We start from the raw sequence: 14499 nt of genomic DNA on the forward strand, positions 1-14499 counted from the left end.
TCGGGAATACTTGATACTAGGAGCTCGGTGGTGTTCCCAGTTTATAGCCACAATGATATGGAAAGAGGTGTCAGAGACTTGGTAGGTGTTGTTGGGGGTGGAGGTAAAAGAGAAGCAGAGGGTTACAGAATATAAAATATTGTCTTTCAGTGAGGCTAGTGCTCTTGGTGGGCGGGGTCGGGAATACTTGATACTAGGGGCTCAGTGGTGTTCCTAGCTTATAAGCCACAATGATTTGGGAAGGGGTGTCGCAGACTGGGGGGAGGTAAAAAAAAGAGCAGAAGGTTACAGGACCTAAAATATTGCCGCCCTCCTCCTAGTGTGGATTGTCCTCTTGGTGGGCGGGGTCGGGATTACTTCATAGTAAGGTCTCGGTGGTGTTCCCGGCTGGGGAGAGGAGGGGGCTTGCACCGTGCAGCAGCCCGGAGTCCATTTCAGATGTCCAATCATTGGCAGTCTGGGGATTGATTGGCTCCTCCCGGTTCTCTCTTGCAGTTAGTCTCCAGTCCCGGGACCGGATCGGCACCGGCGGGCAGGTGGTGGACTGCAGCCGTCTCTTCGACAACGATTTGCCTGATGGGTGAGAGAAGTGTGCTTTTATCTTCCTTCTATGTGTTCTAACCCCGTAACATCGGACAGGAAGGTCACTGGCCACAGCACAGGCAGCCAATTAAACCTCTCCGCTCACCTACAGACCAATCAGAATCGACTCCAATTCATTGCTGCACAGTGCAGTATTTTCAGCAGCATTTTTTGTGTGCCTTTCTGGTGTCTTCTCCGTTGCCTGTGCTTGCTGTGACCTCACTGACTGACTAATCTCTGTGGGCTTATTTGGGGGGGAGGGGGGTCTGTCAGGTTTTTATTGTTTCTGCCTTCCAATCTGAACTTAACCCACTCCATTAGAAAAAAGCTATTTTGGGGGGGGGGGGGGGGGGGTGGACTTTGAATTTTAGTGGCCCGTTGGTTTATGTGGCTCTTCTGTCTCTATGGGAACCGACCTTGCTCTTGGTGGCCCATTAAAGCAGAGGTCCGCCTAAAAAAAAACAAAACAAATATATTAAAAGCCAGCAGCTACAAATACTGCAGCTGCTGACTTTTAATATATGGACACTTACCTGTCCTGGGTGCCCGCGATGTCGGCAGCTGAAGCCGATCAGTCGCTCGGCTGCCCCCGCCGCCATCCTTGCGGCTTCACTGGTCCTCACCTGTGTATTTCCCAGAAGATAGCGGGGGAGGCACAGGAAGTGGCGTAGGTCACCGCGATCACCGGGGTTATCTATGCCAGGAAGTGGGAGCAAATACCTGTTGGGCTGCCCACGCGCCTGTTCCCGCCGCGGGGCCCCCACCCACACAGGAAAAAAATGCAGGAGATGTGAACGGGTGCGATTTATCCTAATGGGACTCGCACACACTGGAAATCGCAGCAGCTTCCCATACTGAGAAGCGTGCAGCACTTGCAGTTTCCGTGCAGACTGCGATTTAAGAAATGGAGCAGGTACCTTTTACCCATCGCCTTTCAGGAAGGGCACAGCAGCACGCAAAATGTGGCTCCCAGAACCGCACATGTGTGGACCAGGCCTAAGGGAATTTATCAAAACAGAAGTGACGGCAATTAAAATATCCTAATAAAAATGTCCCGAAACAGACACAGATGAGCTTTTAGCTGCCGGATGTCTTGTGTCGGCTGCAAGCCGTGTGTTTGGGGGGGGGGGAGACGAGTACCTGTCCTGCTATATATGATAGATTGAACTGTGTATAAGATTGACGCTTCTCTTGACCTGAAATGAATTATTTCCTCTTTTTTCTTGCTGTATTAACCTAATAGATGTGACCCCGGGGTGGTGTGTGACTCGCTGTGTGTGCCTATTGTCTGTTTAATCTGTCACATGACTTGTGTGCTGTTCTGAGCTTAGTCTTGCTGAAAGGCGGAGTCAGAGTGCGTTTTACCTAATCACCGCCCAAAAATGTCCTAAATTACAGAAAAATCTGATATTTCAGTGTTTGGGAGATGCTGGAGAGTTTAAAACCCCCGTGACCGTCTCTTGGGGACTCTGTTGGTGAGATCTCTGTGCCAAGTTCCTGGGGCAGTACCCCATTTTAATACCTTATGAGGGGTTCCCACCATCCCTGTGCTGAGTTCCCGGGTCTGTACACCCGCTGTGCCCATTATGAGAGGTTCCCACCATCCCTGTGCTGGGTTCCCGGGTCTGTACACCCGCTGTGCCCATTATGAGAGGTTCCCACCATCCCTGTGCTGAGTTCCTGGGTCTGTACACCCGCTGTGCCCATTAGGGGTTTCCACCATCCCTGTGCTGAGTTCCCGGGTCTGTGCCCATTATGAAGGGTTCCCGCCATTCCTGTGCTGAGTTCCCGGGTCTGTACACCCGCTGTGCCCATTATGAGAGGTTCCCACCATCCCTGTGCTGGGTTCCCGGGTCTGTACACCCGCTGTGCCCATTATGAGCGGTTCCCACCATCCCTGTGCTGAGTTCCTGGGTCTGTACACCTGCTGTGCCCATTAGGGGTTTCCACCATCCCTGTGCTGAGTTCCCGGGTCTGTGCCCATTATGAAGGGTTCCCGCCATTCCTGTGCTGAGTTCCCGGGTCTGTACACCCGCTGTGTCCATTATGAGGGGTTCCCACCATCCCTGTGCTGAGTTCCCGGGTCTGTACACCCACTGTGCCCATTATGAGGGGTTCCCGCCATTCCTGTGCCGAGTTACCCGGGTTCCCGCCATTCCTGTGCCGAGTTACCCGGGTTCTCACCATCCCTGAGCTTAGTTTTTGGGTCTGTACACCCGCTGTGCCCATTATGATGGGTTATCACCATCCCTGATGGATGGGTGACTTGTTACAATAGGAAGATCATAGTAGGATGAGTGGGAACTTGGCAATGAACTGGCAATCTCGCACTGCAGGAGCCCCTTCTGGAGAAGTTAGCGGGTGACCTTCAGAATCCGCCTACGCCTGAAGTATCCGTTTTGGATGGGTTAACCCTTCAAACTTGCACCCCTCTATAGAGGTCAGAGGTTGTGTCCTTTGGCAACCACCATTTGTTAAATTTTTCTTACCAACGTTGGACGACATCTGGGATTTAATTGGCTGGTAGGGGTGAGCCCCCGAAATATCCCCCGTCCTAGTCGGATCTGATCCGATCCGAGTCCAAAAAAACCTGGACTGGGGGCATGACAGCTGTGGAATGGAAGAAGCCCCACTCTCGCCCACTCTGACCTCCGGCCTTTCAGCAAAGCCCGCCACCCGTTGCTAGCCTCATAATTCATATCACACCTGCTTATTTTCTCCCTTGTCTTGGCGGCCACACTATAAGGCCCGGCCTGGGTTTCCTGGAAATAGCACTCACTGCTTTATCTCTCCCGTGTCTGGACCGTAGCTGGGAGGAAAGACGGACCGCCTCGGGGCGCATCCAGTACTTAAACCACATCACCCGGACCACCCAGTGGGAGCGCCCAACCCGGTAAGTTGCTGACCAGGTGGCACCTGATATCGTGATGTTCTGTTTGTATGACCATCGTAGTATTTATCGTTTTGTTATGATTCTCCACCAGTGAATGTTCGGAGGAAGTCGCATTAGATACCCAAGTGTTTTTAATAGCGGTTGACTGATCCCCTTAGACTGCATGGGTCTCAAACTAGCGACCCTCCAGCTGTTGCGAAAAAAATACAAGTCCCATGGGGCATTGTAAGGCTGACGGTTACCAGTAAGACTCCCACGGGCAGAAGCATGATGGGACTTGTAGTTTCACAACAGCTGGAGGGCCACCAGTTTGAGACCCCCTGCCATAGAGCCTGCCGCTCATTTATGTTTATCATTAAAGCTCAATTCCAGGAATTCAGCTACTTTGTAAAAACTGCCGGCATACCATGAGTTAAATTTGTCACTGAACCCCCATTAAAAAAAAAAAAACGATCAATAAATGGTATATTTCATGCTGTTCATACTCACTCAATGAGATTATATTTCTTCTGCAAAAAACCTGGTTGATCCCGCTGCTCTCTATCTCCCCCTTCTGTCCATGTCCCCCTTCTGTCCATGTCCCCATATCAGATAGGGAATTTGCAGAGCAGTGTTGGCAGCTCCGCACATGCTCAGTTTTCAGTGAGTTTCTATGCTTAGCATTTCCTCCCTATCACATCTGAGCAGCCCATGTGACTATAGCTTCACACATTTGGGCGTATACACAATGAAAGCCCTCCCTCCTCCTCCTCCATGTCCCCAATTCAGATAAGGAATTCATGCTCAGTTTTCAGTGAGTTTCTATGCCAAGCATTTCTTCCCTATCACATCTGAGCAGCCCATGTGACTATAGAGTCACATGTGGGCCTATACACAATGAACACCCTCCCTCCTCCTCCATGTCCCCAATCCAAATAGAGAATTCAGTTTTCAGCGAGTTTCTATGCTTAGCATTTCCTCCCTATCACATCTGAGCAGCCCATGTGACTATAGCTTCACACATGTGGGTGTATACACAATGAAAGCCCTCCCTTTTCCTCCATGTCCCCAACTCAGATAAGGAATTCAGTGTTGGCAGCTCCGCACATGCTCAGGTTTTAGTGAGTTTCCATCCTTAGCATTTCCTCCCTATCACATCTGAGCAGCCCATGTGACTAGAGAGTCACACATATGGGCGTATACACAAAGACAGGCCACTTCCTCCACGCCTACTAATTAGCTAAACACGATGGGGACGGGATATTGCATGTAGATTGATGGAGGCTTCACCTCCCTCTGGCGGGGCGTGACAGCCTGTGACTGGCAGAAATCCGCCCACACCAGGTTATTGTCAAAAAAAATAGAGATTTGATTTCAAATATATATATTTGTATGAGAATTTAAAACCGTTTTTATTGATGTGAACTATTTTATTTTTTACTCTGTATTCCAAAGGCTGTTTTTTGTTTATTATGTGACCAGCAGCAGAGGACTATAGAGGCTCCTCCTGCTTATGTTTCCCTGCAGACAGGCTGGGAGAGAGCTGGGTCATGTGACAGCTGTATATGGGAAAGAGCTGGGTCATGTGACAGCTGTATATCGATTTAGGAAAAAAAAGGTACCTAGATGTTTTTTGTTTTTGTTTTTCATTAAAATAATTTACAGCGCCGTCATCCACATACAGAAACGGAAGGGGACAATGTAAATTAAACCCGCATCTGTTCATTATCACTTTAAGTCTAAGGAGATGCCTGCCGCCCTGTGGACTTGTCTCTCTTATTCACGTCTGACAGGTTTATTGTGCTCCAGGAAGATGACTTCTCCAATGCTACTCACTGTGGTCGCCCTCCCCTTCTTCTGCCCATTCACAGAAGCCCTTGTATTATGGGAACTAATTTAGTAAAATACAAAGGCTTCTGTGAATGGGCAGCAGAGGTGGTCGCCCTCCCCTTCTTCTGCCCATTCACAGAAGCCTTTGTATTATGGGAACTAATTTAAAACAATACAAAGGCTTCTGTGAATGGGCAGCAGAGGAGAGAGGTTGGGCATAGCTGCTGTGTGTGCGTTTCACTCCTCTCACAGCTAGAGTATGTCCACCAGGAGTGCAATAAACCAGTCTCGTATACAGTGGGGGAAGAAAGTATTTGATTGGCTGCTGATTTTGTGACAAAGAAATGAACAGTCTATAATTTTATTGATCGGTTTATTACAACGGTGAGAGACAGAATAACAAAAATATCCAGAAAAACGCATTTCAGAAAGTTATAAATTGATATGCATTTTAAGTGAAATAAGTATTTGATCCTCTATCAATCAGCAAGATTTCTGAACACCTCTTTTTCTTCATTAATGTTTGGTTAGTTCAATATCCCCACCTCTTTGGGGACCAAAGAATTCAAGTGGGGGGAGAATGTAGCCATGAAGTACACAGGTTCTGAGGCCGATTTAAGGTGGAGATTAAACTCACTTGGTGCCTTCTCTGCATTAAATCATATGTGTTCGGGTTTAAAAAAATGAGGTGGCAACCCTAAGACCGAGGGAGAGTGACCGTTATTTTGTGTTTCTTCCATTTGTGAATAATCCCACCAACTGTTGTCACCCTTCTCACCAAGCTGCTTGACGATGGTCTTGTAGCCCATTCCAGCCTAGTGTAGGTCTACAATCTTCTCCCCGACATCCTTGGACAGATCTTTGGTCTTGGCCATGGTGGAGAGATTGGAATCTGATTGCTTCTGTAGACAGGTGTCTTCTATGCAGGTAACAAGCTGAGATTAGGAGCACTCCCTTTAAGAATCTCAGCTTGTTCCCTGTATGAAAGACACCTGTCTACAGAAGCAATCATTGCGATTCCAATCTCTCCACCATGGCCAAGACCAAAGAGCTGTCCAAGGATGTCGGGGAGAAGATTGTAGACCTACACAAGGCTGGAATGGGCTACAAGACCCTCGTCAAACAGCTTGGTGAGAGGAGACAACAGTTGGTGGGATTATTCACAAATGGAAGAAACACAAAATAACACCAGGTTCACACTGGGCACGATTTGCTTCGATTTGAGATGCGATTTCGCATGTGAAATCGCATCCCAAATCGGCGGCATTTGTCGGCAATGACACCGTCCTAATCGGTGCGACGCCGCATCTCCGGCGCTGCACCGATTTCAAAAAGTAGTTCCTGTACTACTTTTTGCGATTTCGGGCCGCGATTTACATTGACATCTGTGCAGCAACCTGCACAGATGTCTCTTAAATCGCGACAGAAATCTGGACTGCCAGCGGGAGTGAAGCCGTGCAAGTTCAGCTGAACTCGCACGGCTACACTCCCGCAGCCCAGTGTGAACCAGGGCTTCCTGTCACTCTCCCTCGGTCTTGGGGTTGCCACCTCATTTTTTTAAAGCCAAACACATATGATTTAATGCAGATAAGGCACCAAATGAGTTTAATCATCACCTTAATCAGCCTCAGAACCTGTGTACTTCATGGCTACATTCTCCCTCCACTTGAATTCTTTGGTCCCCAAAGAGGTGGGGATATTGAACTAAGCAAACATTAATGAAGAAAGAGGTGTTCAGGTTTAAAGGAATGAGGTGGCAACCCTACTCAGTCTGGGGCTCCATACAAAAATCTCACCTCGTGGAGGTTCAATGATCATGAGAACGGTGAGGAATCCGCCCAGAACATCACGGGAGAATCTTGTCACTGATCTCAGTTGGGACCATCGTCACCAAGAAAACAATCGGTAACACACTACACCAGGAAGGACTGAAATTCTGCAGCCCCCTTAAGATCCCCCTGCTCAGGAAATCACATGTACAGCCCGTCTGAAGTCTGATAATGAACATCTGAATGATTCAGAGGAGAACTGGGGGAAAGTGTTGTGGTCAGAGGAGACCAAAATCGAGATCTTTGGCATCAACTCGCCGTGTTTGGAGGAGGAGGAATGCTGACTAGGACCCCAAGAACACCATCCCCCGCCGTCGCACATGGAGGAGGAAACATTCTGCTTTGTTTTTTCTGCTAAAGGGACAGGACAACTTCACCGCATCAAAGGGACGATGGAGGGGGGCCGTGTACCATCAAATCTTGGGTGAGAACCTCCTTCCCTCACCCAGGGCATTGGACGGGTCTTCCAGCATGACAATGACCCAAATCACGCGGCCAAGGCAACAAAGGAGTGGCTCAAGAAGAAGCACATTAAGGTCCTGGAAGGGCCTAGCCAGTCTCCAGACCTTAATCCCATAGAAAATATGTGAAGGGTCGAGTCGCCAAACATCAGCCTGGAAACCTTAATGGCTTGGAGAGGATCTGCAAAGAGGACAAAATACCTCCTGAGATGTGTGCAAACCTGGAGGCCAACTCCAAGAAACGTCTGACCTCTGTGACTGCCAACAAGGGTTTTTCAACCAACTACTAAGGGGATCAAATACTTATTTTACTCATTAAAGTACAAATCAATTTATAACTTTTTTCAAATGCTTTTTTTCTGGCTGTTTTTTTGTTTTTAGTCTCTCGCTGTTAAAAATAAATCGATTATAGACTGATCATTTCTTTGTCAGCGGGCAAAAGTACAAAATCGGCAGGGGGTCGAATACCTTTTCTCCCCTCACTGTAAGTAACAGAGAAGTCCTGGAGGTGACATGCGCCTAATTGGACCCAACTCATAGTGTGCCGCCTTCACGTTTTGCAAAGTTGCTGAATTCTTGGAATTCGGCTTTAATAATGAAGATCTCAGCCCAAGAACAAACATGTCATGTGTTGCAGTTTTTAGATGTTTTGGCTGCAGTTTATTTTCACCTGGTGATCCTGCCAATAACACTCTTCCTAACACAGGGGCCCTTTGCCGCCGTCGTTAATACTGCTGTAACCTGTCCTCCTAAAATTTTACAAGCTGTAAATCTCAATGCGGTTTTGTTTGGTATCTGCTCTAAGACTGGGAACCGAGCGATCAAACGTAGCCGATCGCTCGGTTCTCGGCTCCCTGAGCAGACAGCGGTGACTGTCAGTCGCCGCTGTCTGCTTTGACCTCCCCCCCCCCCCCCGCTCACTGGAGCACTGGGCCGTGGAGCAGGTGGGAGCATCCGGCTCAGGCTCTCATCAGTTTGCTGAGAGGCTGACTTGGGTGCCAGTACAGGCGCGTGGGCGGATACCAACTTCATAGTCGTGATCTTGCCCGAGCCTGGACTTGCTCTGACGTCAGCCGACAGCGGGCTTCAGCTGCTGGAAACTGGTCACAGGAGTGCAAAACTAACTGTGATCCACCGGAGAGGTACAGCCAAACGAGCTTTCCCGTACTTCTCCTTCAAGCCCTGAAGAAGGAGTGTGTCCCTCGAAACGCGTTGGATTTATCCTGCTATAAGACAAATTTATCATTAAATTACCTTTGGGCATTTTTAATATTAAAATAACCCCCCCCCCCCCTATCCATCTATCTATCCACATCTCCATGCTTTATTTTGGTTAGAAACCTCTTTTTTAAAAACACCCCCCCTAGAATTTCTGGCTGTGGCCATCTTGAGTAAGGGCAGATGATAAATACAGCAATATACATTCTGCCCTTAACTCGGTAATGCAGGTGTTCTAAAAAAAAAAAAAATCCTGGACTTAAGAAAAGTCTCGACCGTGATTTGTTTAAACTCGTCATCGGCAGCACCGCGTCCAGCCCTGCCCCCGCCCCTAGGCTGTTCTTTTCTACTAACCCGTACCAAAGGAAAGTGGGAGGGGGAGATAGGTCGGTGCTTGGAAAGGGGGCGGGCCCCGTGCATGGCACTGTGTGCGCCCTGCCCCCCCCCTCTCCAAACACCGCTCTGTCTCCCACGGGACGGGTTAGTAGAAAGAACAACCTGGGGGCGGGGCTGCCGATGATGAGTTTACACAAATCGCCGCTCGGGTCTATAATTTATCTGGACCCGAAAATTACATAAAACAGCGGTGAAGTCGCGCATGCGCTGTACACCCCCCGCGAACAGCGTGACGTAGCCGCACGGGTCGAGATTTTTTTTTTACACAAGCAAAGGGGGCGTGTGCTGGGTTGAGAACCCCGCCCCCCTCCAGACTCCTGGGGAGGTATGACATCATTTGCCTAGGCAGGAAACCAGGAAGTAACTGAAGAAATGTCAAAAAAAGAAGTTTAGACCGAGTAATTGCAATATAATTTCCTAATGAAAGCCGCATGTAATCGCTCTGGTTGGTATTTTGCGCTCATCTTGGTGCTCAGTCATTACCGTGATTCTGTCAGTTCATCACAATGTTTATATCAGTTTATCAGAATGTTTATCTCTTCGCTGGTTGTCACCCTCCCCTCCCTCTTCCCCAGGCCGGCATCGGAGTACTCCAGTCCTGGGAGGCCTCTGAGCTGTTTTGTAGATGAAAACACGCCTATCACAGGGACCAACGGCGCCACCAGCGGCCAGAGCTCGGACCCCCGCATCACGGAAAGGAGAGTGCGGTCACAGCGACACCGGAATTACATGAGCAGAACGCATCTACACACCCCGCCTGACCTGCCTGAAGGATATGGTGAGTCCCAGCACAGGCTGGAGGGGGGGGGGGTGGCAAAGGTCCCGGTCAGTCGGGTCACAGGCACCCACCTAGTGCTCTGCACACCGAGACCACCCTTTTTTAGAGCCTCTGGCTCTAATCACGTGCTTCTAAAAAAAAAAAAATGTAGATTCCATGTGTCCGGTGCCCTGCATGTAGAATAGGGACAATAAAAAAAAAATTTGACGGGTTCTAATCCCTCTATATCCAAAAATTAACCACTTAAGACCTGGACCTTTAGGCAGCTAAAGGACCCGGACAGTTTTTGCGATTTGGCACTGCGTCGCTTTAACTGACAATTGCGCGGTCGTGCGACGTGGCTCCCAAACAAAATTGGCGTCCTTTTTTCCCCACAAATAGAGCTTTCTTTTGGTGGTTTTTGATCACCTCTGCGGTTTTTATTTTTGGCGCTATAAACAAAAATAGAGCGACAATTTTGAAAAAAATTCAATATTTTTTCCTTTTTGCTATAATAAATATCCCCCAAAAATATATATATAAAAAAAAAAAAAATTCTCCTCAGTTTAGGGCGATACGTATTCTTCTATCTATTTTTGGTAAAAAAAAATATCGCAATAAACGTTTATCGATTGGTTTGCGCAAAATTTATAGCGTTTACAAAATAGGAGATAGGTTTTTTTATTGCATTTTTTATTAATAATTTTTTTTTTTTACTACTAACGGCGGTGATCAGCGATTTTTTTTTTCTGTGACTGCGACATTACGGTGGACACATCCAGAAATTTTGACACATTTTTGGGACCATTGTCATTTTCACAGCAAAAAATGCATTTAAATTGCATTGTTTATTGTGAAAATGACAGTTGCAGTTTGGGAGTTAACCACAGGGGGCGCTGTAGGAGTTAGGGTTCACCTAGTGTGTGTTTACAACTGTAGGGGGGTGTGGCTGTAGGTCTGATGTCATCGATCGAGTCTCCCTATAAAAGGGATCACTCGATCGATACGCCGCCACAGTGAAGCACGGGGATGCCGTGTTTACACACGGCTCTCCCCGTTCTTCAGCTCCGGGGAGCGATCGCGACGGAGCGGCTATAAACGAATAGCCACCCCCTCGTCACGGATTGCTCCCCGAGGGAATCCGCACGCAGCGCGGGGGGTGGGGTCTCGATCGGACCCCCCACCCGCTAGAAGGCAAGGACGTATATATACGCCCTTTTGCCTGTCCGTGCCATTTTGCGGACGTAAATAGTCGTGTGGCGGGCGTTAAGGGGTTAAGCTGTCACTAGGCGACCTTCCAACCAGATTCAGTGGTCACTGAGCTTGACTGTCCTCAATCAGGGTTCCGTAAAAAAAAAAAAAAAAAAAGCATAGGGTTCCTCCAGAGCACATGTGGTGCAACACAAGGCTCACGTGCCGAGTCCGGCCCTCCAGGCCATTTCATGCGGCCCTCGCACCTCTCCTGCAGCTCCAGTCCTCCTCCAGACGATTACTTTCTGCTTTCAAGCAATGCATCCAGCTTCTTCCCAGCAGCATAAGGAAAAGGGGGGGCACTGTGATGTAAGGGAGAGTAGGGGACTTCCCTTCTGATGGTGGTGTGGCTCTTGACATTTAATGTAAAGGGGAGGGGATGCGCTGGACATCTAATCTTACAGATACAACCGGCCCTTCTGAGGACAATCATAATGCTGATGCGGCCCACGATGAAATTGAGTGACACCCCTGCTCTAGAGGTTGCTAGGGGTTCTTCATCACTAGGTGACCTTGCAACCAGGTCAATGAACTTCATTATTCTTCACCAGGGTTCTGTGGAACCATAAGGTTCATTTAGAGCAGGGATCCTCAAACTACGGCCCTCCAGCTGTTGCGGAACTACAAATCCCATGAGGCATTGCAAAACTCTGACATTCACAGACATGACTAAGCATGATGGGAATTGTAGTTCCTGAACACCTGGAGGGCCGTAGTTTGAAGACCCTTGATTTAGAGCATGGGTCTTCAAACTACGGCCCTCCAGTTGTTCAGGAACTACAATTCCCATCATGCCTAGTCATGTCTGTGAATGTCGGTGTGTTAGAATGCCTCATGGGATGTGTAGTTCTACAACAGCTGGAGGGCCATAGTTTGAGGATCCCTGATTTAGAGGTTGCCAGGGCTAGTTTACCTTCCAACCAGGGTCAGTGGATCCATGGTCCATTAACTTGACCATTCTGCACCAGGGTTTTGTGAAACCATAAGGTTCATTTAGAGGTTGCCAGGGGTTCCTTCACCTGTGGCTAGTTTACCTTCTAACCATGCTCAATCAATGGTCATTGAACTTGACTGGTCCCCACTAGGATTCTGTGGAACTCTAGGGTACCTCCTGAGAATGCTAGGGGTTCTTTAAGCTGTCACTAGGTGACATTACAACCAGGATTAATTGATCAATGAACTTGACCATTCTCAACCAGAATTCTTCCAGAGTTTGTTGGAGATTTTTAAGCTGTTTGGTGACCTTCCAACCAGGATCAATTAATCAATGGTCAACGGACTTGACTGTTTGTTTTCCACCAGGGTTCCTCCATAGGTTGAGCTGTGGCATGACGTAAACTTTATTTTTTAGCGAATAGTGACATCTTGACCACTATAGGGGACATTTTTTGGCAAATTGCTATTATGAAGGCCCATACACACGATCACACTTTTCGACAACATTCCGACGGACGTGTTTTATCGGAAAATACGACTGTCTGTACGCTCCATCGGACAATTGTTTTTTGTTTTTTCAACAAATGTTAGCTGTGCATACTCAAACTTTCCGATAACAAATTTCCAATCGTGTGTGTACACAAGTCCATCGGACTAAAATCCAAAGTACAAACACGCATGCTCAGAACCAATGCTAGACATCAGACAACAATAGCAGTAGTTGCCCGTAGGGTGGCTGTAAAGCGCTGAAAAAAACACGTGATTTAGTGAACGTTGGCCGAAAATGTTCTACCGTGTGTATGCAGAACAAGTTCACAGCCAATGCCCTTTGGACCAAAATCCGCGGTAAAGTCCGATGGAAGTCCGATCGTGTGTATGAGGCTTAAGAGTTCCTCAAGGTGGGAACATTTATTTTCGGGGTTCCTCTGGGGTAATAAGGTTGAGAGAGGCTGACATAGACTGCTAGAACTCGCTGCAATTACAGAGCAACAGGGAAACTGGGATTTGAGGGCCACAAAGTGCCAGGTGACCCTATAAAGTCTTCGGGGACCCTAGTTGTGGCACCAGGATTTTGAACTCTTATTTGAGGAACATCTCCCAGCGTAGACTGCAGACGCTGACCCTGTAAATGACACTCCACAGACCAGCAGTTATAAAGAACTGAACCCTAAGAGAACCTGTCATGATTGTGAATATCCCGTCTTTATTAGCACTGTGCTTTCTTTCTTGGATCTAAATACAAGAAATCTGTTCAGTGATTGGCATGTGGCTTTCAGACGTTAATGTTTCTCATTCCTCCCCTTACAGAACAAAGGACTACACAGCAGGGCCAGGTGTACTTCCTCCACACACAGACGGGTGTCAGCACGTGGCACGACCCCCGGGTGCCCAGGTAAGGTCACTGTCCAGCCAATCCTTCCTTACATTGTTTTTGGCTGTTGGCATTTGTTTTTTTTTGTGTTTTCCTTTAACCCTTTTGCTGGCAGGTCCATACGTCGAACGGTCCTGCCAGTGGGCGGGTTTTACACACATTCCCGGTGGTTGTGTATAAGGCTGCTTTCACATTGGGCAGCGGAGGTGCGTATTTACCGCGATATTCGGGCGCTAGCGGTGAGGTTTCAACTCCCGCTAGCGGCCGAAAAAGGGTTAATACCGCCCACATTGCGGGCGGTATTACCGCGGTATAACGTGGTTTCCCATGGATTTCAATGGGAAGGCGCGGTAAACACCCCGCTCCTATACCGCTCCAAAGATGCGGCTAGCAGGACTTTTGGAGCGGTCCTGCTACCCCACCGCTTCAGTGTGAAAGCCTTCGGTCTTTCACATTGAAGCCTGCAGGGCATGATTTTTTCATGCGGTATAGCAGCGCTATTTTTAGCGCTGTACCGCATGAAAAACGCCGCAATGTGAAAGGGGTCTAAATGTGACAAGCGGACTCCTGCCTGTCAGGTGGAGGCATTTCGTTTATTTTTTTAAACCTATAAGTTTACCTGTGGGTAAAAATGAATACCTCCTAAACCTGCACCGTTCAGGAGATATTATAGCCAAGTGGTAGCCGGTGACGTCACCGTTTGCATGCGCTCTCAAGGAACAACATACCCGCAGAAGATTCCATCTTCACCCAATTTTCCTTCTGGGTTCGGGGACTCAAGCAGTCTGATTGGCCGAGCGGGATGACGTCTCGGCCACTGCACATAGCTCTGAAGGAACAGCACGGGTATATTGTTCCTTCAGAGCTGTGTCCGGCGGCCAAGACGTCATCCCCCCTCTGCCAATCAGATGGCTGTAGTCCCTGAACACGGAAAAGGAAGATCGGGTGAAGAGTGAAGCCTCTGCAGCGTTGACCGCGTGCCCCTGGAGGGCTTC

General features: G+C 48.4%; 1 protein-coding gene across 2 annotated transcripts in view; it reads left to right on the plus strand.

Annotated features, from left to right (window-relative positions):
* Positions 1 to 14499, plus strand: part of SMURF2 (SMAD specific E3 ubiquitin protein ligase 2) — a gene marked incomplete at its 5' end in the record, with an annotated part of 53448 nt that overhangs the window by 14823 nt on the left and 24126 nt on the right. Inside the window, 4 exon segments of one of the 2 annotated variants that reach the window (XM_040331012.1) lie at positions 496 to 580; positions 3329 to 3475; positions 9764 to 9966; positions 13441 to 13525. In XM_040331012.1, coding sequence (XP_040186946.1) covers positions 496 to 580; positions 3329 to 3475; positions 9764 to 9966; positions 13441 to 13525 — 520 coding nt within the window. 2 annotated transcript variants of the gene reach the window in all.

This window comes from Rana temporaria, chromosome 12, assembly GCF_905171775.1.
Source record: "Rana temporaria chromosome 12, aRanTem1.1, whole genome shotgun sequence".
Taxonomy (NCBI): domain Eukaryota; kingdom Metazoa; phylum Chordata; class Amphibia; order Anura; family Ranidae; genus Rana; species Rana temporaria.